General features: G+C 48.6%; 1 protein-coding gene across 5 annotated transcripts in view; it reads right to left on the bottom strand.

Moving 5' to 3' along the window:
* The window catches only part of GPR137B (G protein-coupled receptor 137B), a 48,376-nt gene that overhangs the window by 11,933 nt on the left and 13,901 nt on the right, over window positions 1-22,542 (bottom strand). For 3 of the 5 annotated variants that reach the window (XR_003905497.1, XM_029931627.1, XM_029931637.1), the window contains exons 2-5: window positions 16,439-16,488; window positions 10,718-10,940; window positions 8,115-8,264; window positions 4,984-5,112 (exon numbers count right to left, since the gene is read on the bottom strand). Coding sequence is in view for 4 of the 5 variants with exons in the window: in XM_029931627.1 (XP_029787487.1) it covers window positions 4,984-5,112; window positions 8,115-8,264; window positions 10,718-10,940; window positions 16,439-16,488 (552 nt within the window). In the remaining variant the exon portion in view is untranslated. The remainder of the gene's footprint in view (window positions 1-4,983; window positions 5,113-8,114; window positions 8,265-10,717; window positions 10,941-16,438; window positions 16,489-22,542) is intronic. The other 2 variants (XM_029931634.1, XM_029931636.1) reach the window with 2 other exon arrangements.

Below are 22,542 nucleotides of genomic sequence, written 5' to 3'. Positions count from 1 at the left end.
TCCAAGCAATTACAGGAGTTATAGTGAGTAATCAGATTATTACTGAGTCATGCATATCAACAACGTAGCTTCCCCAAACCTTCTTCTGCCAAGGAAAGCCGCAGTGCAGGGCAGTACTTAACATTATGGACTTGGGAGCCAGACTGGGTTTGGTCCCGGTTCTGTGTCCGACGAGTCACGTGACCCTAAGCCTCGTTTCCTCATCTAAGGATGATACTAGTTTCTATCTCACAGGATTAGCGTGAGGATTAAAGTCCTGTCTAGAACCAGGCCCAGCTCACGGACCTGCACCATTCGGTGGTGAACTATTTTTAGCAAACTCTGCACGTAGTAATGGCATTAACTCTGTAGTCCTGCCTGGGGGTGTTTTAGGAACACTGGGGCTTCACCAAGCCAAATCTGACACTCCCGTTACCTGCTCATCAGAGTTAGTCCGTGAGTGGAAAAGGGAGAATGTTTTTCTATTTAGGGTCATGGATCCTTCCTACTAAAGTCACTTCCTTGCAGTAAGTTAGGAAAAAATACCGTTTGGGGCATCACAGTCCCTGTAACTCACTAATCTGCTGCTGTCGGTAGGAGCTTCTCACGAGTGTGGCACACAGACCGGAAGTCCCGGAGACCTTTCTCTGCCAGGTCACAACTGTTTCACGACTGTGTGTTAAGACGTAATCTGCCTTTCCCTCGGTCTCAGCGCTGGCACTGCTGGTGCGAACGCCGCAGAGAATGGCAGTGCTGACAGCTCCGAGCTCACTCCGGATCCTCTGTCCCCCTCTCTCTCTGCCCCCACCCTGCTCTCTCTCCCTCAAAAAAAAAAAAAAAAAAAAGATTGTCTTTGACAAAGAGGAAGTTATTAGTTGTATTAAATCTCAAGTTTTGGGCCTTTCTGATTTTGCAAGAGAGGGAGGGAGGGAGGCGGGGCTGACCCGAAGCAGGGCTCGTGCTCACCAGATGTGGGGCTCAGACTCGCGAACCCGGGAGATCATGACCTGGGACAAAGTCAGGTGCTTAACGACTGAGCCACCAGGCGCCCCTCAGGCCTGTCTTCTTACTACGTGATGTGACAAGATGAAACATATGCATGCAGCACTTCTGCTGTGAGAGAGCTTTCGGGAAACGACTTACAGCGTGAGTTTAACTACCTTCTTCCGTGCAACTTAACAACTCAGACCGTGCTTTGTGGGACACGGGTGCTGGGCAGACACTTGAAAGTAAATGAAAGAATGGGTGGATGGTATTATTTGTCACTGATCACATTTGAGTTTTTAAGCCAAAACTAAAGCTTTGGAAAACCTGTATTGCCCACCATGAGCTACAGGGCATAAAGACTTTCCTGATGAGATCAGCGGTGATACTTAAGGAATGAATTTTAGAAGATCTGCAGAACTCAGTACGCCGGAGTTTTCCCGATGACCGATGCAGGTTACAAACGACTCGTGGATAAAAGATCTGTTCAAAGGGCAAGACACGCTGAAGGACATCAGGGGACAGCCGTCTGAAAGCTCACTGGCGGGGCTCTGCAGTCCGTACTGCAGGCAGCTTTTAAGAAACCACGACTAGTCAGCTGTGATAAATTAACAATTATGTTAATACTTATTAAGACACCCCACTCCACTGCAGCCACATATCTCTGTGAGCCTGGACAGTCTTTGTCTACCCAACCAAAACAACATATTACAACAGAAGCTGATAGAATCTAGATGTCTTCCATGAAACCTGGCCAAAACCTCCCAGAACTTAAAACAATGCTACTCTTCTATTTTGGCTTGGAAAATGTTCTTTCTCTTTAAAAAAAAATTAGGGTAATGTTTATTACTTTTAGTGAATTAATTTGTTTAATGTTTATCTACTTTTGAGTGAGAGAAAGAGAGAGAGACAATGAATGGGGGAAGGGCAGAGAGAGAGAGACAGGGGATTCAAAGCGGCCTCTGTGCTGACAGCGGCGGGCCTGATGCACGGCTTGAACCCACAAACCGTGAGATCATGACCTGAGCTGAAGTCAGATGCTTAACCGACTGAGGCACCCAGGCTCAACTGTTTTTTAATTACACACACACACACACACACACACACACACACCCTTTCAAACAAGAGCCTTTGGGGGTCCTCAGTAATTTATCAGTGTAATTCCTAAGAGCCAAAGGAATCTTGAGAAAGAAGAACAAAGCTGGAGGCATCATGCGCCCCCATTTCACAGTGTATTACAAAGCTACGGTAATCAAAACAGTGTGGTATTGGCATAAAAACAGACACACAAAACAACGGAACAGAACTGAGAGCCTGGAAAGAACCCCATGCTTACATGGTCAACCACTTTATAACAAAGCAGCCACGAATACATCATGGAAAGAGGACAGATAGTCTTTTCAATAGATGATGCTGGGAACCTGGACAGCCACACAGAAAGGAACAGAACTGGATGACTATCTCATACCAAATACAAATATTAACTCAAATAGGATTAATGACTTGAATGTGAGAACTGAAATGATAAAACTCCTCCTAAGAGAAAACACAGGTGGTGAGCTTCCTGAGGTCAGCCCTGGTGACGATTTGGATTTGGCACCAAAAATAAATGAGACAAAAGCAAAACCAAACAAGCAGGATCACATCAAGTAAGGAGCTTCCGCACAGCAAAGGGAACCATAAGCAAAATGAAAATGCAACCTATTGAATAGGAGATGTTTTGCAAATCATATATCCAATAAGGGGTCAATATTCAAAATATATGAACTCCTACAACTCAACAGCAAAAATCCAACGAGAAACAGGCAAAGGACCTGAACACACATTTCCCCAGAGACCTGCAGGTGGCCAAAAAGCACGTGAAAATATGCTGAGCCTCACCCGTCATCCAAACAAGTCAAAACAACAGTGAGCTACCCCCTTACACCTGTCAGAATGGCTACCACAAAAAAGACAAAAAGTCACAAGTGTTGGCCAGAATGTGGAGAAAAGGAAACCCTTGTGCACTCTTGGTGGGAAGCCACTGTGGAAAACGGCACGGATGTTCCTCAAAAAATTAAAATTGAACTACCCTACAATCCCATAATTCCACTTCTACCTGTTCATCTGAAGAAAATAAGAACATTAATCTGAAAAGATAGGTACACCCTCATGCTCACTCCAGCATTATTAACAGTAGCCAGGACATGGAAACCTCCTAAAAGTTCATCATCAGATGAAAAGTTAAGGAAAATATATATGCACTGGAAGATCACTCAACCACAAAAAAAGAACAAAATCTTGCCATTTGCAACAACATAAATAAACCTTGAGGGCATTATGCTAAGTGACCTAAGTCAGACAGAAAATATAAATACCACATGATCTCATGTAGGTGGGCTCTAAAAGGAAACAAAGAAAACCCCATGGAAATAAAGATCAGATGGGTGGTCGCCTAAGGTGGTGGATGGGGGGTGGGCGAAATGGGCAAAGGGGGTCAAAAGGTACAAGTTTCCAGTTACAAATGAGTAAGTCCTGGGAATGTCACGGACAGCACGGGGACCACAGTGTACTACGTATTTGGAAGTAGTTCAGAGCATGGACCTTGAAAGTCCTCAAGGTCAGATGTCAGTGGGACGTACGGTGATCATTTTGCAGTATCTGCAAACATCAAACCATTACACTGTGTACCCGAAACTACTGTGTCAATTACAGATCAGTAAAAAAGTAAGTTAATCATATAAAGTGTTCTGAGACCTACAAGTTTAAGAACCACTGCTCTAGAAAATAGCAGGGCTATTCCAGGACTCCCGCCGTGTAACTCCAGCTACCCCCGGTGAGTTAAGGATGAAATAATGAGACCTGACAGTATGAGTTCAGACGTTATTCTGCATTCACTTAATAGTACTTTCAACACTATCACGTTAGCCTTTCTCTCGTTAAATTCGGACATCCGCTCTCTCCTTCGGGCTGCCTTGGGCTTAGGGAGCCAGTTCTGGAGCCCCTGAGACACGAGGAGGTGATGAAAAGGCACCTACAAAGCCTGGGCGAGGCCTCGGTGGGCACGGGGAGTCTAAGAGACACCTCGCTAGTCCTCAGTCAAGCCAGCAAGGCACCCAGAAAACTTCAGGGAAGGACAGAAAACAGGGCAGCTGGCTGCCTGGCCTGGAACCCACTGCCTGCCTGTCCTGTCTCTTGGCCGGTGAGCCCGGAGCGTTTAGGATGTGACCATACGGACGCCTCTGGATGTTCCCAAAGCGAGTAAAGGTCAGATGAAGTGTAGGGCCACGTCCTAAAAAATCATGGAAGGGGAGGAAACGGATCCCGAGGTCTAGAAGATGCTGCCAACCTGTCTCATCTGCAGGGGCCTTGGTCAGGCTGCACTGCAGGGAAAACACGGCAGCCGGTTATCGTGTCCCTGCTTTCCTCCCCAGCCACGCTTGGCTAACACGGGCCTGAACCCATTCGCTCTACTTTTCCCTGGGTTTCATAGATCAGTGACTCAAAACGCTAGCCCTGGTTGGCCAACGCTCCCAGGAGTTGCCTCACTCTACAGGTGGTGCGTTTTCTGTCCTGGCCTCATAAAGACATTTATACGAAGCTGGCTGAGTGGAAATGGGACCAAACAGAGTGGGGTCAGCGGTCTTCACGGTGTTTCCGTATCACAGCGACCTCTACTCACCATCCGGCGCCATATGGGGTGAAGAACCGGAGCCCCGTTTTGTTTCCCTTTGCTAGAATCCAAGCTTATAGACGGGGTTCACCCCAAGGCAAGGCTCAGATACCAGCTGGAGTGTTGCTGCTTTTTGGAAAAGCTGCATATCACGAGCTCAAGGCCTTGAGACACAACTAAAAGCATTAGCTGAGGAATCAACCTCCCTTGAAAAGAGTGAAGCGAAAGGACAGCCGCAGACAGACCAGGGACATTTTCGTATCACAACAGGACGGAAGAGGCACGCAACTGAAAAACCGAAGAAAAAAGATCTGCACGTTTTGTGACTAGAAACAGATCTTTCCTGCAAACATCAAATGTTCACTCACAAGGTCCTTTGTAGGGGTTCTCACTCGGAAGAAGTAGACGACCAAGGTGGTGGGCAGGAGCTCCCACACGAAGAGAACCACTCCGAACACCACGTACCCGGCGTCCCCCAGCTGGTTTTTCAGATCCGCCTGCGGACAAGAGAGGGAGGAAATGGAGTCACCAGGCTGAGGGCGGAGGACAGGCCGACTTGACTCTTCCTAACGTGAACAGAGATGAATTCTAACCCTACGACGTGCGTGCTGAAATCAGGTGATAACGGTCCAGACCTCAGGTGGGGACTTATTTCGGCCACAAAGAAGAGAGAATCACCATCTTCAAAAGAGTCAAGGACTGAAAGTGCCCACCTCTGATGTTTTATTACTCTACCCTCCAAAATCTTCTTTATATCCAAATTAAGTCTCCTGAATTGAAGTGAATTTTCTTTCCTTCAACAATCAAATAATGAGAGGTTATGTCAGCCCCTCCCCAATTTTTTAGGAGCAGCAAGTAACTGTGACCCCCTCATTCCTAGGATAAACACATGAATGTTTTAAGGGGGGAGGGGCAGAGAGAGAGAGGGAGAGGGAGAATCCCAAGCAGGCTCCATGCTCAAGGTGGAGCTGGACGTAGGGCTTAAACCCACAACCCCAGGACCGTGACCCGAGCCAAAAATCAAGAGTCGAACACTCAACCGCCTGAGCCGCCCAGGCACCCCAACCCACCAATTCTTAAACTTATCTTCACATTAACCAGATCCTATTCTTTACCCTTTAGAACTTGTTGCAGGCTAGACTGTCTGGAAACAATTGTTCAGAGGCCAGGACGTCGGTCTAGACCAGTGAGACAGCTGAACGGGCCTGGTGTGTAGTGTCTCCCCTCCCTGCAGGGCCCGGGGCAGGCCTGTGAGGCGCACACGGTCGTGTCAGGGCGGCTCGGCCAGAGAGGCCAGCGGTTCAAACCAAGACAGTGCGCCGGATCAAGCCAAGGCGGCCGATCGCCCCAACTTCCTCCCTCTCCATTACGTGGGATCTGAAGCACAGTAGCCAGTGCTAAGCAGGCCACTCTTCAGAACAGTCACTCTCGAGCTTGGGGTCTCAGGTCCCATCTCCAACACATCTCAGGAATATGCTGTCCCCTCTATCCAGTCTACCAAACAACGGGCAGCTTGGGGCCACCTGTTAGGTTTGCTCCTAGACTCTTTTGGTGGCAACACACAGGTCTAGCTATTCATGAACAAATATCCCCCCTAAAAAACAACAGAACTTTCAAGATTGTGGTGGGTTAAATTTATTATCAGCAGAAGCCCTTAGTTGAAAGAAAAATCGAAATAATTATTTTGTTAAAACCTGGTCTCTATTGTTCAGTGGGTATGAAGTTTCAGTTTGGGAAGATGAACAACATCCAGAGAGGGACGGTGGGGATGCATGCCCAACAACGGCAACGTGCTTAATGCCAGCGAGCTGTACGCTTAAAAATGGGCACAACTGTAAGTTTTATGTATATTTTACTCCAATGAGATCCTGTGTTTTATGAATACGTCTCTAACTTATTATGCTTAAAGTTTATATATATATACATATATATGTGTGTGTGTGTGTATGTACACACACACACACATATATATAAATGAAACCTATTTATTTTGAGAGAGCGAGCGAGCAAATAGGGAAGGGACAGAGAATCCTGAGCAGGCTCCATGCTGTCAGCACAGAGCCTGATTCGAGACTCAAACCCACAAGCCAGGAGATCATGACCTGAGCGGAAACCAAGAGCCAGACACTTAACCGACTGAGCCACCCAAGCACTCCAAAGTTTTAATTTTTTTATATTTGATTTTCTCAAAACAGGGCACACCTTCAGCAGTGCCCAACTTTCTACCATTGTGCACATGTAGTATTGGTTTGGCTGGTGGTGGCTGTTTTAATCCTTTCTGATGAGAACACCTTCCATGTGCCTTTCCTGAATTTCACCTTGTCCTTACATGTTCATTATGGACATTTAACGCCTTCCTCCAGGGACGCCTGGGGGGCTCAGCTGGTTGGGCATCCGACTATGGCTCATGATCTTGCAGTTCGTGAGTTCAGGCCCCAGGTCAGGCTCTGCACTGACAGCTCAGAGCCTAGAGCTGCTTCAGATTCTGTCTCCCTCTCTCTCTGCCCCTAACCCACTCACACTCTGTCTCCCTCTTTCTCTCAATAAAATTAACATAACACAACACCTTCCTCCAGGGTCTTAATTCGGTCCAGGTTCTGAGCACCACTGGCATTTTTAGAAGTGCATTTGTATATGGCTGAGTATTCAGTATTGTCCAGGAAAAGTTAGGGAGCTTTTGCAATTCAATCCAGTAGATTCAGGTCATAAAACAGAAGTTCTTCTCTCTTGTAGCGGCTCGCTGTGTGTGCGTTCTCCTCAGTGCACATAAACCGCTCCTCCAGGCAGGCAGGGAGTCTGTGCACGTGCGCCACTCTGTCCAGGGCTGAGGACAAAGCATCGCTATTTCTCAAATGAGGGGATGCAGATTTATGCTCTGTCTTTTTCATTTTGAGCTTTTTGAACAAGAATGCCAGATGATATGTCACTACCTTTGTTCGTGCTTTATAATTTATGAGTTTCTAGAATATAGTAAATGAGAGAGAATATCAGATGGAGATCACTGCTAAAAGGAGCTTTTACTAGCACCTTAATACCCCCAGTCATTTTTGTCTCAATTTCTTCAAATGCTGTTGTTTTCATGCTCCATTTTTTAAAAAAAGTCATGGTTTTATGTATTTTCTGAAACCTGATACACTCCGTTTTACCTTGGCAAATTTCACCCTTTATGAAAACCATCTTATATTTATATGGAAGCACTTAAATTTTTTTTTTTTTAAGTACAGAGCCCCAGAAAGGAGAAAGAAGCGCGTGCACGTGTGTCTGTGTGTGCAGGCACACGTATACGCTAGTGTTCTCAGGAACGTGAGCTGGAACAAGCCAGGTACTAGGATCCCATTTTTACAGATTAGGATGCAGATGCCACACAGGTCAGTGACTGTCAAGGCCACCCAGCTATTCAGGAGCCGAAGCAAGGAGCCAGCTTATCCCTCTCTGCCACACGGGATGCTGCGAAGCAGAGAGTCGCCGTGCAGGTGACAGCTGGCCGGCGCCCACTGACCTGGTCTGACACGTTGTACCAGTCATAATCAAACGAATGGACGCTCTTGCTCTGAGAAAACGAGAGGATGAACAGGTTGTAGCAGGCCCGGGAGGCGTAGAGCAGGATGACCGTCACTCCGATGGCAGTCACTTGACACACGGAGGAGCCCTGGAAAAGCGGGAGCCTTGAGGGCTGCGCCCATTTGGGTCCGGGACACCAGCCTCCTCCCAGAACCCGGCCCGGGTTCAGACCCAGAAAGCCCTTCAGGTCCCAGAGGCGCGCACTGTGCGGTCCACCGAGCTCCGTCAGATGCCTCCGCCCTTAGACACTAAACCCAAGTCCAAGCTCCACTCCATCCCACATCCTCTCTAAAAATCTTTTTAAAAATTTTAACATTTTTTAAAATTTATTTTTGACAGAGACTGAGTGCAAGCAGGGGAGGGGCAGAGAGAGAGGGAGACACAGAATCTGAAGCAGGCTCCAGGCTCCGAGCTGTCAGCACAGAGCCCGATGCAGGGATTGAACCCACAGACTGTGAGATCATGACCTGAAGTGGCTTAACTGACTGAGCCACCCAGGTGCCCCCACCTCTGCAAATTTCAAACTGTCTTCATATACATACTTCAAAATCTGGAAGTTAATTTGGAGATGCTTTAAAATATGGGTCATTTGCCTAAAAGTAGGTTTGTAAAAATAAGAAAGTCAAGTGCTTATGTTGTTCAATCTCCAAGATGACCTCTGGCCCAAGGAGGCCCATCCCAGCAGGATGGCGGCTGGGAGAGCACGGTCCGCTGGTGGTGGCTCTGGGCAGGGAGTGCTTCCTCAAATTCCAGAATCTTCTAGGCCAGAAGTACTGGAAGCACAGTGTCACTCCAGATTAGGAAGTACATGGAAATCAGTGATTTGTGCCCCAATTTATGAAGCTATCAATTTACAGTCAAAGGGCCCCAGCAAGAAACATAGTTAACAAACATAACCAAACAACAGAAATTGACTTGAGATTTGCATTTGGAAGTCACTAATTAACGAGACAGTATTTTATTTTGCCAGTAGTAGTTGATTAGCTTGTTTGCCACAGGGATGACCTAAATGGTAATTTGACAGTCTGAAATTTAACCCTTCCTGTAAAAAACAATTCTGATTTTTGTGTTTTTTTTCTTTACAAAAATTTCTTTTAATGTTTACTTATTTTGAAAGAGAGGGTGAAGGAGCGCACAGGGGAGGGGTGGAGAGAGAGAACTTGTAAGTGAAAAAAGCCACTCTTGGTCTACCAAAGTCTCTTGGGATTTTGCAAGAGGTCAGACAAATCACCGGATGGCTGGTTACGGCTCTGCATTTCTGAAGTCAGAGACACAGATCTTAATCTCCTGGTCACTATGGAAGACATGACACTGTGGGAGACAGAGCTGACTCACAGTCTTCAGACCACTGCCAGGTGGGCGGGGCAGCACAGAAGGCAGCCAAGGGGATCTGCCCCAGGACACTGTCAGGGAGGGCGAGAAGCGGGGGAGCTACGGAAATCACTCAACCATTTTACAAATGAGAAAACCAAGGTCCACGGGGTCTGGTGTCCTGGGGCCACTCTCTGGCCTCCACCCTTCACTGAGCTTCTCGACAAAGTGGGACGCATCAGGCTGCTCAGGGGGCACTTGGGCACCTCAGCCCCAGGAGCATGTCTGCCCTTCTTTTTTTTTTTTTGTTAAAGTTTATTTATTTTTGAGAGAGAGACAGAGCATAAGCAGAGGAGAGGCAGAGAGAGGAGACAGAATCCAAAGCAGGCTCCAGGATCTGAGCTGTCGTGGCTTGAACCCATGAATCACGTGATCATCACCTGAGCTCAAGTTGGACACTCGCCCGACTGAGCCCCCCAGGCGCCCCTGTCCTTGATAACCCCGGGGAAAGGAGGGAGAACACAGAGATTCTAGGGTGTGCCCCCACGCACAGCAGCAAAGCAGGCGATGGGACCTGCAGCTTCTCTCCCTGGCCAATCAGCACGGGAGGCAGTGTCCTGAACTCCAGGGAGCAGTGTCCACACTGGAGTGTCCACCATCCCCCACCGTGCAGGCCAGTCCGAGGGCAGCGTGAATCACACCTGACAGGCCCTGGGGCCTGACTGCCGGGTCTCAAGCTTGGCTGTCCATCCCCAGGGCGAGCTCCTGACCTCGGTGCCCTGGTCTCCCTGTCCACACAGTGGGAGAATACCTACTCCCAGGGATTTGTGAGGATTGCATTAGCTTCCCCGTGCAATGCTTGTCTTCGGGTCAAAGTGCCCGGAACACAGGGGTCACTGGGTGTGTGTTTCTGCTAGTATTTCTACTAATACCAGCACAGTCCATCCTGCCGGGTCCTTTGAGATGTTGGCTTAACACTGTATCTATAACCAGAGATGACCCTTCTGTGGGAACCGTGCACACTGCAGGATACTGAGTCAGCTCGAATGGAGCCCTCCTTGCATTCAAAGTTCACAAACCACACAGCTCGGTGTTTGGGCAGCCACAGCATGGCTAATCATTTCTAAGAGGGCAGGTGTGCAAGCTGTTTGTTGAGTTTTCTGTGTGCAACCAGGAAACTAGTTTTAGAATAGGTTTCCTGAAGGGATCTTTGACTGCCATCCCACCTACCTTAGACTCCAAGTAAATGTTGGCTAAGGACATCTTCGAGATTTTGTAGAGACAGATGGAGAGCGAGACAGCACACAGCACAAAAAGAGTATCATTGATGGCCACGCGCACGGAGACAATGACCTTCCTCTCCCAGTTTCCGGTCTTCACCAACACCGCGCAGGTTAAATTCACCAACAGGAAAACGAGGCTGATGAAGAGCGAGGCCAGGTAGAGGGGTAACCTGGAAGGGACCAGAGAGAAGTGTCAGGCGCCGTGCGCTGCATGCAGGCTGTGCGTTCTGGATCCCGTGGGAGTCTTAGCGTCGTCATCTGAATGCAGACTAAACACCACCTACTCGGCAGGGTGTTGTTGAGGACTAATTGCATGTGTATCCAAGGTGATACCCCCCAAAAGTCATGGATGGAGGGTGAGTCCAGGTGGTGCTCACATTTACCGGAAACACTCACTAAGGCAATAATCTGTGGTGACTGCAAACCTGCCCAAGCACCTCACCCAAGGCTGAACGGATACAACCTCCTAGGTCATTGCCAATTTTAACTGGGAGCTTCCCGGATCTACACACATCCTGGGTGACTGGTGCAAGGTCTATAGAAAGACTTCCAGATTTACTACAACCAAAATCAGCAGCCTCAGGCTTATCTTGAGGACCGTCCATACGATTAGTTCTTTCAGCAGATACGCAAACAGAAACAGACCTGCTTGGCTCAAAACCAGACTGGTCTAAGTTGGCTACATTTGGAAATCCAAACAATGGAAACCGTCGCATAAAAGTGGTTTAGAAGCTACAGGGTGACACTGGTGTCTTCAAAAGCTGTAACAGACCCAAACACAGAACCCCGGATTGTAGTCCCGGCTCCAGACCTCAGGTCACCCACAGGACCCACGGAGGGAGGGAGTGTAAGTAACAAATGAGGAAGCCAGGCATAATCAACACTGACTGAGTTGCACCCATGATGGCAAGTAGGAGGTGCTTCCCTGCCACACGTTTCCATCTTGGATTTGCACACAATGGCAACTAAGCCTCCACCACACCCTCCCTCCTTTCCATCACCCTGCCCTGCCCTCATCTGCCTGGTGTGACCCAGAGAAGAAGGGTGTGGGAGACGCAGGGAGCCAAGATGTCAGGCCAGTCTCTGGGCTACTCTGGGCTGTGTGTCCTTATCTGTGAAACAGAGATGAGGACTCCTCTTCTGCCTCAAAGAGCTGTCATGGGAATATTCTTGTTTCTCCTCTGTCCTCACCCCACGGAGCCTCAAGGTCTTACCCCAGCCTCTCCTAGTGGCCACAAAGTCCTCATCTCTCCCTGTCATTCCTTCCTCCACAGGCACTCCCCTTCTGACCCCATGTTCCCTCAGACCCCCAGGCCCCACTCACCAAACCCAAAGGTGTCAACTCTTGGCTGCCATCTTTCCCCACCTTCCTGGAGCTCCCTTGTCCATCACGCCACAGCCTCACATGCCTCATGGTCCCCTGAGCCTGCCCCTTGGGTGCCCCTGGTTCCTCGTCCTCCCCTTCCTCCTCCAAACTGATGAATCCTCTCTTCTATCCCCCGTTCCCTGGGCAATATGTCACTCTTGCAGCTTCTGTACGACCAGGTTCATAAAGATCTTGTCTTGAACCACTACCCCCAGCCTACAACCAGGCCCACGTTCCAAAGAGCCTGCCACCCTGTCACCTCGGACCATGTCCAAGCCTAATTCCCGATGGCCCTCCTCCAGCACTTCTCTGTGTTTCCCTGTTTCTGTGAAAGTCACCATCCCCCCCTTTTTTTTGTAGACTACTAAACTATAAAGGTCTTCTTTGATTACAACCCCAGTTTACTCAGCTCTCAAGGTCAACAGATTCTTTATTCCTGCTTCCCTGTGTGCCGCCGTCTCCATCCTCACCACCCACGTGGTCTCATGCCTTCTGTCTAGAACCAACATGCTTGTGTCCAGACTGATGTGCATCCTAAACCCCACCCCAACCCTCCACTCTGCCGCACTCACAGTCAGTCTACAGAGCCAGGTCACTTGGCGGGTGCCCCACATGCTAATTAAGCCAGTCTGTGTGTTGTCCTGAAGCCCACACAAGTGTCCCCACCTCCCCTGTCTTCACCGTAGCTGGTCTTTCTGCTTGAAACCTTCCTGTCCCTTAGTTTCTATCCTGGCCTGCTCTCTGAGTTTCTAGGACCACCTGCCAACAGAAGTCTGTTATTGTCTTTTTTCTTTCTTTAATGTCTGTTTATTTTGAGATGGAGGGGGCAGGAAGGGGCAGAAAGAAAGACAGACAGGATTTGAAGCAGGCTCTGCGCTGAGAGAAGAGAGCCCCATGCAGGGCTCAAACCCATGACCTGAGCCAAAGTCAGACACTTAATCAACTGAGCCACCCAGGTGCACTGAAGCCTGTTTTTGTCTTAAAGAAATAAGCTGGTGGCTCAGTAGGTTGAGCATCCAACTTTTGCTCAGGTCATGATCTCACAGTCCAGATCTCTGTGCTGACAGCTCAGAGCATGGAACCTGCTTTGGATTCTGGGTCTCCCTCTCTCTCTGCCCCTCCCTGTCTCACTCACTCTCTGTCTCTCTCTCAAAATAAAAAATAAAGACATATAAAAATTTTTTTAATTAAAAAAAAAGAAATAGGCTGGGTTGTGAGACTTGAAACAAAATGGACAAAGTACTTTTAATCCAACATTGGGTAACAATCAGAAAGCAAAATCGTCAGTGTGGTAAAACAACTCCATCCTGGGAAACAAACATGAAAACCTACAAGGGAAAACATCTCTGTATTTCCTCAGGGCTGGAGGGGTTTATGCTGGGAGAAGAGTGGGGGAGCTCTGTAGATTTGGCTTCTTTCTTCCCACGGGTCTATCTTCTCAAGCTTTTGATCTTTTTCTATTTTATCATTTTTACAATGAAAAATCAAATACCTTGCAAAACCTCATTTCCCCCCCTGGGTCTGCAGCTCTGCAGAAAGGGGAGAGACTGAGATGGTGGGCGGGGGCGCAGAACTGATCCTAGGGCAAATGTGTGTTTCCATGGCAACAACGTTGTACCGGCTGCCCCAGAATTACTGCTTTTCAACTCAAACCATAGGGTCAGGATAAATAGCCTATGATGAGAAAAAAGAACAACGGAAGAGAAAATCAGTGGGGCCCTGCATCTGGGAAGATGACTTTGCTCGTGAGCCCAGAGGGACAGCTTCTGGCTGGTCCACAAGCACAGATGGGGAGGCTTTAAGGCAGCTCCTAGACTCCTGGCCATGCGGGCTTGGGGACAGAAGTGCCAGCTAATCCAATGTGCAGAACTTCGCTACCTTGGCTACCTCCTTCGGGGAGGGGATAGTACTAATGGATTATAAAGCGTTGTTTCCATTTCTCTTCTTAGATCTTAGATTTCTTACAGAATGGGAAAAGCAAAGCCTGGCTCATTATAGTTTTACTTAACAGACGAAAAAAATCAAAGATGGAGGGAAAACAGTTAAAAAGGTTTAAAGTCAAAGTGTTCTTGAGCACCTGCCCCGGTGCCCAGTGTTCACACTTCCTAAATAAAGCCAAAGACTAAAAAAAATACATCAAATGGGCATCAGGGTCAGCAAAGCGGAGAGCCAGGTGATGTGCTCGTGACAGGGGGCCTCCGGGGAACAGTGAAGTGGCTCTTGGTTGGGCTGACTATGCATCAGCTTCAAAACACTGAACTGCTGGGGGTGTCTGGGTGGCTCAGTCGGTTGAGTGTATGACTCTTGATCTCAGCTCACTGTTCGTGGGTTCAAGCCCCTCATTGGGCTCCGTACTGAAGGAGCTTGCTTGGGATTCTCTCTCTCCCTTTTACTCTCTCCGTCCGTCTCTCATTCTCTTTCTCTCTCAAAATAAATAAATAAAATTAAAAACAACGCTATGGGAGAAGCTTGGGGTGAGAAGTTGCGACTAGCTATAGACTAATGACTGACGTTTCATTTCAAATGAGTCACGATTCAATTAGAAACACTAGTCTATTTAAAAGCCAACGTATCAAAGCATCTCGGGATAAATCATGGCCTGAAACGTCTGCAGCGGCATCTGGCTTAAGGGAAATGGAGAATCAAGCAGAGGAGACGAAAGATGTGCCTAAACACGAATAACTCTGAGGATTTATTATTAGACCGGAGTTAACAGTCTTCTCCCACTGAAACTCTCATGCCTTCTCCAGCCCAAGCATCTCCCCCAGCTGGGTTTCCCCTGCCCTCCTCCCTTCATTTCCGCAAGCCCCTCCCACTAGAAACAGCCTATCTCTCTGCCTGCACTTTGGTTCAAGGATCACATACAGTCCCCACGCACACACCTCCTCCTGGAAAGGAACCCCATTCCCGCCACCACCAAGGGCTCAGGCTGAAAATGTTCTGACCAGTGCTTTGGGATTTCACTTCTAGAAGACACGTCATTACCTCAACCTCAACCAACTGCTTCCAAGAGAAGACCAGCTCCATGATCCAATCAGAACATTCTTCCTCCACCCCAATCTTCACCTATTCTTGGCTCCCCAGTCCCCACAGCTGATCTACATTTCCAGAGTCAAGAGGATGGGGGGGGGGCAGATTATGAGTGTGAAGGAAAGGCCAGCTGTGTTGCTACCGGAGAAGTTAACTTAGGAACTGCCCCTTTAAATGGTTCTTCTCAGGACCAACATTATTTCAGGGTGTACCCTGAATCCCATTTGGAGAGTCTGGTAGAAACATGCAGAAGGTAGTGTACAAAGACAGCAAGATGAGGTGAACAAAACCAAACAAACATGGCCATGACTTGCCTCGTGACTTGAGTACAGTCATATTACTTTCTGAATCTCAGTTTCCTTGGATTTAAAATGGATATCAGAATATGTACTTCCAAGATCTTGAAAGTCCTCATCACAAGAAACAATTTTTTGTAACCATGGATGGTGATGCAGGGTAACTAGACTTACTGGGGTTATCATTTTGCAGTATACGTCCCAGTATTGAATCATTCCGTGGTACGCCTGAAACTAACATGAGGTTATATGTCAATTACACCTCAAGAAAAATATACCTTTGGAATTTTAAACAAGAAGCGTTTATACATTTAAAATGATAAATTCACATAAAGTGTAATAAGCAAACATTTTTACACATTTTTAAAGTAACAAAGGAACTAAACTTTCGTTTTGATTCAAGGAGGTAATTGGCCAAAGTCGTCTTTCCAGAAATGTCTGCCCATGGCAGTGGGGCCTCCTGGGCAGGGACATCAGAACACCGGACACCCGCCTCACACCTTCTGAATGCCTGGTCTCCCTTCCCTTCTGACCACTGTCACCATTCTTTAAGCCTCTGGCCCTTTGCTGTTGGGATGGGGGGTTGGGGTCAGAGACCTCTCTGAAAATTTGAGGAAACCTATGAACCCTCTCCACAGGAAAAACATGCCTATCTACCTCTTCACATAAATGTGGCATGTGATTTAAGGCCTTCCCTTCCAGATTACCCGCCTCTCCTTGCAGCTCAGCACAGACTGACTGCTTCCACAAAATTCCTGTGACTCTCACAGTGCACAGAGTGCGGGGCAGAGACTGCTTGTGCTCCGAACATCCACTGCTTTGCCTGATTCTGTGAGTTTCTGTGTTAAGGACATCTTTACAGAGTGTTTGCTTCTCAAGGACATGGACTACATTTCTGCCTCAGGGTGTCTCGAGTACTAAATAGTCAAAAGTGTATTTGCCGGATGTGGATGGAAATTCCCCCGGGGGTACTTACCGGTATTTGAGTAATTCTGGAGAATATTTTGACTTGGCTTTGAAAATCACCTGCAATGACAGAACAACATGGTGGGTTGGGGATGTGATATATTGACACCAACAAACCAACATCATTGCTTGGAATACCCCCTTCCCTTCATATCCAGGTACCAGGGAAGTTCCTGAAATGGAGAGGTCTGCTTTGTAAGAATGTTTGTTAAGCTAAAGATTTTTTAAGCCATCCCTACAATTTTCAAGATAAGGGTATTTAAAAACAAGGAAACTGGGAAGGGGGAGCTGGGAGGTTCAGTTGGTTAAGCATCTGACTTTTTGTTTTAGTTCAGGTCATGATCTCATGGTTCCTGAGTTCAAGCCCCGCATCGGGCTCCATTCTGACAGTGTGGAGCCTACTTGGGATTCTCTCTCACCCTCTCTCTCTAAAGAAAATAAAGTAAACCTTAAAAAAATGTTTAAAAATGATAAAAATGGCAAAAAAAAAAAAAAGGGGGGTGGAAATGTAAAGGTCTTACTGATCTACCACTGCCAAGTATTTCTCTTATAAGATTCATATTTGAGCCCATACTTCCGCTAGAGCTAAACAGTCCTCCCTCGCCCTTTATTAGTATTTTCACTGGCACCAAGCGTCCACCCACCCAGGCCTCACACTTGGCAGCCCACTTTGGCAATGTCCCTGGGCTAGAAGATCATCAAACGACCATTATCTATAGGAGAAATGTCACGTGTTAGGAATTCTACACGTCTTTTGCGTCCTGCATAATTGCTAATGTGTCCACGCAGGGTGCAGCGGCCGGCCTGGCAGAGACTCTTGAGAGGCGAAGAGGAGGGAGAAAGCAGGTGGCAGCTCGAGCTCCAGCCCCAGCCGCGCCAAGGCAACTCCCGACTCCCCTAGTGCGCATGCGCAGGGGGTTTCCGAGGCGTGGACCGGTGGGTCCCATAGTGCGCATGCGCCAGGGGCTTAGGAGGCAAGCAAAGGCGAGTTCCAGGGACCGCACGCGGCAGGGGCCCTGGAAGGGGTTGGGGGGAGCAGCAGTACACGAGCTCCTGCCCTGGCTCGCCTGGAGGTTGCAGGGCGGGGGCGACTCTGGGAGAAGGGAGGCTATAGGACAGTAGCGAAGGGGACACCGTTTTCCAGGGATGACCTTGCTGTGGCTGAGTGAGTGAGTATCCGAAGCCCTGCATTCCCCGCTACCGAGCGAGCCCCCCGCTGCATGGAGTTCCCAAACAAACTCCCAGCCCCAGCCTGCCCTGCCTCTCCTCACCAATCCCTTGCACGCTCTTCAGCTTCTCTGCTCTCATGTACTTGGGACTTCTGGCGGATTTTGCTCAGCCCCTGAAAATATCTAAGGGGCAGATGGTTGCCTGAGTTGGAAAGAGTGAAGGGCAAAGGGAGAATGGGGTGGGTGGCCTGAGTGTGGTTGGTAGGTGGGGCAGGGAGGAGAAAACAGACAGCTTTGGGATCTGAGAGGTCACACAGAGGTTAAATATTGGTGGTGCCTCCTGGTCTCAGGAAGTCACTGTGAGAAATTCGTTTGCAAGAGGGATATTTGAAAGTAACCCCAGGAAATTCTTCAGTGGATCCCAAGTGCCTGGCCAAGTCTGCTAATGCAGATGTCACAACGGAGCCTCCATGAGGACTCTATGGGCCAGTTCCCAGAAGACATATGCAGTAGGAGAAGCCATTTCCCTCTGGGAGCCTTCTAAAAGGCATTCTTCTTAGACCTTCAGTAATTAATTCTCTTACATGTGCATAAGAACCACTGTGGAAAACAGTACAGAGATCCTTCAAAACATTTAAAAAAGCATAATACAATCTACTAATTCCACTACCGAGTATCAAAAAAAAAAACAATACTACTCTGAAAAGACAATCTACGCCCCTATGTTTACTATAGGATTATTTCCAAAAGCTAAAATACAGAAGCAACCTAAGTGCCCACTGAAGCATGAATGGATAAAGAAGAAGTGGTGTGCATACACAATGGAATGTTACTTGACCATAAAAAAGCATAAAATCTTGCCATTTGTGACAACAGGGATGGACCTGCAGGGTATTATGCTAAGTGACATAGGTCAGAGAAAAGAGAAAGACCAATACCGTGTGATTTCATATAGATGTGGAATCTGAAAAAGCAAGACAAACAAAAACAGACAGGCACACTCTTATATGCAGAGAATTGGGGGTGTGGGGGAAGATGGACAAAATAGGTGAAAGGAATTCATAAGTATAAGCTCCCAGTTATAAAATTAGTAAGTTACAGAGATGAAAAGTACAGCATAGGGAATGTGGTCAATATGGTAATAAGGTGGTACGGTGACAGACGGTCACTACACTCACCACGGTGAGCACTGAGTAATAAACTGTTGAATCACTATGTTGTACACCGGACACTAATGTAACACTGTGTGTCAACTATACTTCAATTAAAAGAAAAAAAAAAAAAGAATCATCCAGGAAACTTGTTGAAGATGCAAATCCCACAGCCCCACCCGTAGAGATGCCAACCTGGGGGGCACCTGGGTGGCTCAGTCGGTTAAGCCTCCGACTTCAGCTCAGGTCAGATCTCATGTTCGTGGGTTTGAGCCCCGTGTCAGGCTCTGTGCTGACAGCTAGCTCGGAGCCTGGAACCTGCTTCCAGTTCTGTGTCTCTTTCGCTCTCTGCCCCTCCCCCTCTCGTGCTCTGTCTCTCTATCAAAAATAAATAAAACATTTAAAAAATTGTTTTAAAAAAGAGATGCCAACCTGGGGGGTCTGAGGAGGAGCCCAGGAATCCACATTTTAATATATTCCCTACCCGGGGTGATTCTCATTCAGCCAGTCCAAGGATCACCTCTTGAGAGATACTGCTGCTCTTGAATAGCTTTGCAATCATTAATTTAAGACACATTAGAGGCCATCATGATAATCAGATGACACTGAGTCAGGTATGGTGCAAAGAACAGAGATCAGGGAATGCTCAGGGTCCACAGACACACACACTCCTGCCTTCCCTCAAATCTCCAGTAATGGGCTGCCAATGGGTGCTGTCGGGCACAGACTGTGTCTGGGGGAGGGGGAACTGCAGCTACTCCCACAGACTTTACAATCACCAGAACTACCAACCCCCCTTTTAAAACACATTTTCAGAGCTTCACGGATGAGCATTCCAAACTTACGAAGTATTTTGTTTCAGGGGTGCCTCGGTGGCTTAGTGGGTTGGGCCTGACTTCAGCTCAGTTCATGATCTTGGGTAAGATCAAGCCCCACAAGGGGCTCTGCGCTGACAGCTTGGAGTCTGGAGCCTGCCTCAGATTCTGTCTCCCCCTCTTTGCCCCTCCCCCACTCACACTCTGTCTCTCTCTCTCTCTCTCTCTCTCTCTCTCTTTCTCTCTCAAAAAGAAATAAACATTAAGAAAAAAAAGTATTTTGTTTCGGACATGAGTTTTGTATCTTTCCTAAATCATTTTTGGAAGGAGGTAGGAAGTAGGGGGTTTACATCACAAATAAAATACCTGGTAATTACACAAATAGGTGGTGGCACAAAGACAGTGCCCTTACTTTAAAGAGGTCCTGGGGTGCCTGGGGGGCTCAGTCGGTTAAGCGGCCGACATCAGCTCAGGTAATGATCTCACAGTGCGTGGGTTCGAGCCCCGTGTCAGGCTCTGTGCTGACCATTTGCTCAGAGCCTGGAGCCTGCTTCTGATTCTGTGTCTCCTTCTCTCTCTGACCATCGCCCGCTCACTCTCTGTGTCTCTCTCAAAAATAAATAAATGTTGGGGTGCCTGGGTGGCTCAGTCGGTTAAGCCTCCGACTTCGGCTCAGGTCAGATCTCACGTTCGTGGTTCAAGCCCCGTGTCAGGCTCTGTGCTGAAGGCTAGCTCAGACCCTGGAGCCTGCTTCAGATTCTGTGTATCCTTCTCTCTCTGCCCCTCTCCCTCTCATGCTCTGTCTCTCTCTCTATCAAAAATAAATAAAACATTAAAAAAAATATGAGGCTTGCCCATGATTTGTAAAGATTCAACCCACTGCTGACAATTTGTGACGAGTCTATATCTCAAATGCATTGGATCTATTTGGGCCGTGCTGAGAACATCTTCCTTTGTCCTTCAAGTTAATCCCTTGAAAGCAAAGTTCCTTAAAGCTGTATTTAAATTCCCAACATTTTGAAGTGCATTATATACATTCTGTTATTGTATACACACACACAAACACACAGATGTATGTATAAATACACATATGTATTTTTTTTACAACGCAATTTTTGCCTCCTTTAATTAAAGGGCATAAATGTCTGGACCAAATTTCCAGCAAAACAAATCCAAACTCTTTCACTCACCCCCAGTCCAATCTGTGTGCTCCAAGAGACGTCATTAAAGGTTGGTTAGTGCCCAGAACTGGAGCTAGGCATTCTGGGTAATCCCTGCTCTCTGGCCTGCCAGCAATCCCTTATCAGGCTGCCCGTCTCCTAGAGTCCATGCTAGCTCCCATTGATCTCAGCAGGAACTCTGCCGGGAGAAGGAGACAGCTCCCGAGGGGGAGGCACACAAAGATTCATTGTCCTTTTCTATTTTAAGGTGCTCCTGACAGCACAGGTCCTGCCTGCTCAGTACAAAACCAGACCCATAAAACCAGAGAGGAGGAAGTCAGGGACCGTGTGAATAGCTAAGGAAAATCTGAGACCAGACAAAAATTCATGTTATTCCCACGTTCAGATTGATGGCGTTCACATAAGGTCACTTGATATGCTGCACTGAATCTGGACTCAGGAACTGTAAAAATGGGGAAAAGTTGGTCCCTGACCTCAGGAAACTCACAACCAGACACAGACATGCCAGTGGTGTGAGGAGGGCAGAGGTGTGGAGAGGCCTGAGTGATCTGAGGGGGTGGGAGGGGGCGTGGGCAGGTGTGGGCAGCAGTAGGGAGGTATAGGAGGCATGAGGCGGTGTGAAGGAGTGAGAAGGAATATAGGGAGGTGTGAGGGGGTGTGAAGGGGTGTAGGAAAGTATGAGGAAGTATGAGGAGATGTGAGGGGGTGGGGGTATGAAGGGGTGTAGGGAGGTGTGAGGGGGTATGAGGAGGTGGGAGGGGGTGTGAGGAGGCGGGACGTGGCACATGGAGGCAGGAGCAGGCCTGAGGCGACCCGAGGAGAGGAGGATGACTGTGGGGCACCTCACCACTCAGGATGGCAGTTGGGAAGCAGCAGCCCGTGGGTAGGAAGGCATGCGTGTCCCCATGTAGGACACGGCAGAGGGTGTTCAGTGGAGGGAATGCAGCTGGACGTCACAGCGGTGCTTTCAGAGGGGGTGGCACTGAGGATGAGAAGCAAAGGGCAGGCCAAGGGTTGAGAGGGGAGAGGAAAGTGAAGGCAGAAGGCAGGTAACTGGTGACCCAGGTCTGGGGATCTGGGGAGACACAGGGAGTAGCTCGTGGCTACAGGGTCTCTCTGGGGGCGATAAAGGTGTTGTAAATCTCAAGGGGGTGTGGCGGCGGGGAGGGGGGTGTGTCCCCACCAAAGTGCAGGAGCAGGAAGGAAGCAAGCAGCAGGTTGAGAGAGGGGCCTGGGGAGGGAACAGGCCATGGGGAGGGGCCTGGGAAGGGAAGAGGGGCCTGCAGACAGGAGGTGGCAACACGGGAGTGCAGGCGGGAAGGGCAGCGCTGGCCCTTGGTTTTAGGATGAGACTGGATGTAATGAGAAAGAGTCTGGGCCCCAGATTGACAGAGGAAGGAGAGGCTCATGATGGGGGGGCAGTGGAGGGCACCCCCAGAGGGAGGCCCATGACAGGGAAACTGAGACAGGAGGAGGGGCCACAGGGGCTCACAGGGACAGCAGGGGGAGGTGGCCCTGGGGGCCTGTGAGGCCTGGCTGGAGCTCCAATGGAGGGAGAGCTTGGGGAATCAGAAGAGCAAACAAAGGGGTCACATCTCCTTTCCCTGCCATCCCTCTGGTGTCTGCACAGTGGGTGAGAACACCGGGGTTTTCGGGGGGCCCCGTGGCAGTGAGGGCTGGGGGACAGGGTAGGGCGGGAGCAGCCAGCTGCTCCCCTGGGAGGCCGCAGCTCCATCGCAGAAATACTGCGTTTCCCGTCGCAGCCGCCCTATGGGCTCAGCCTCATTTCCGCTGCTGT

The sequence above is a fragment of the Suricata suricatta genome, chromosome 2, assembly GCF_006229205.1.
Source record: "Suricata suricatta isolate VVHF042 chromosome 2, meerkat_22Aug2017_6uvM2_HiC, whole genome shotgun sequence".
In the NCBI taxonomy this organism is placed as follows: domain Eukaryota; kingdom Metazoa; phylum Chordata; class Mammalia; order Carnivora; family Herpestidae; genus Suricata; species Suricata suricatta.
The sequence above is the reverse complement of the archived record's forward strand: the minus strand, read 5'-3'. Positions and strand labels throughout refer to the sequence as shown.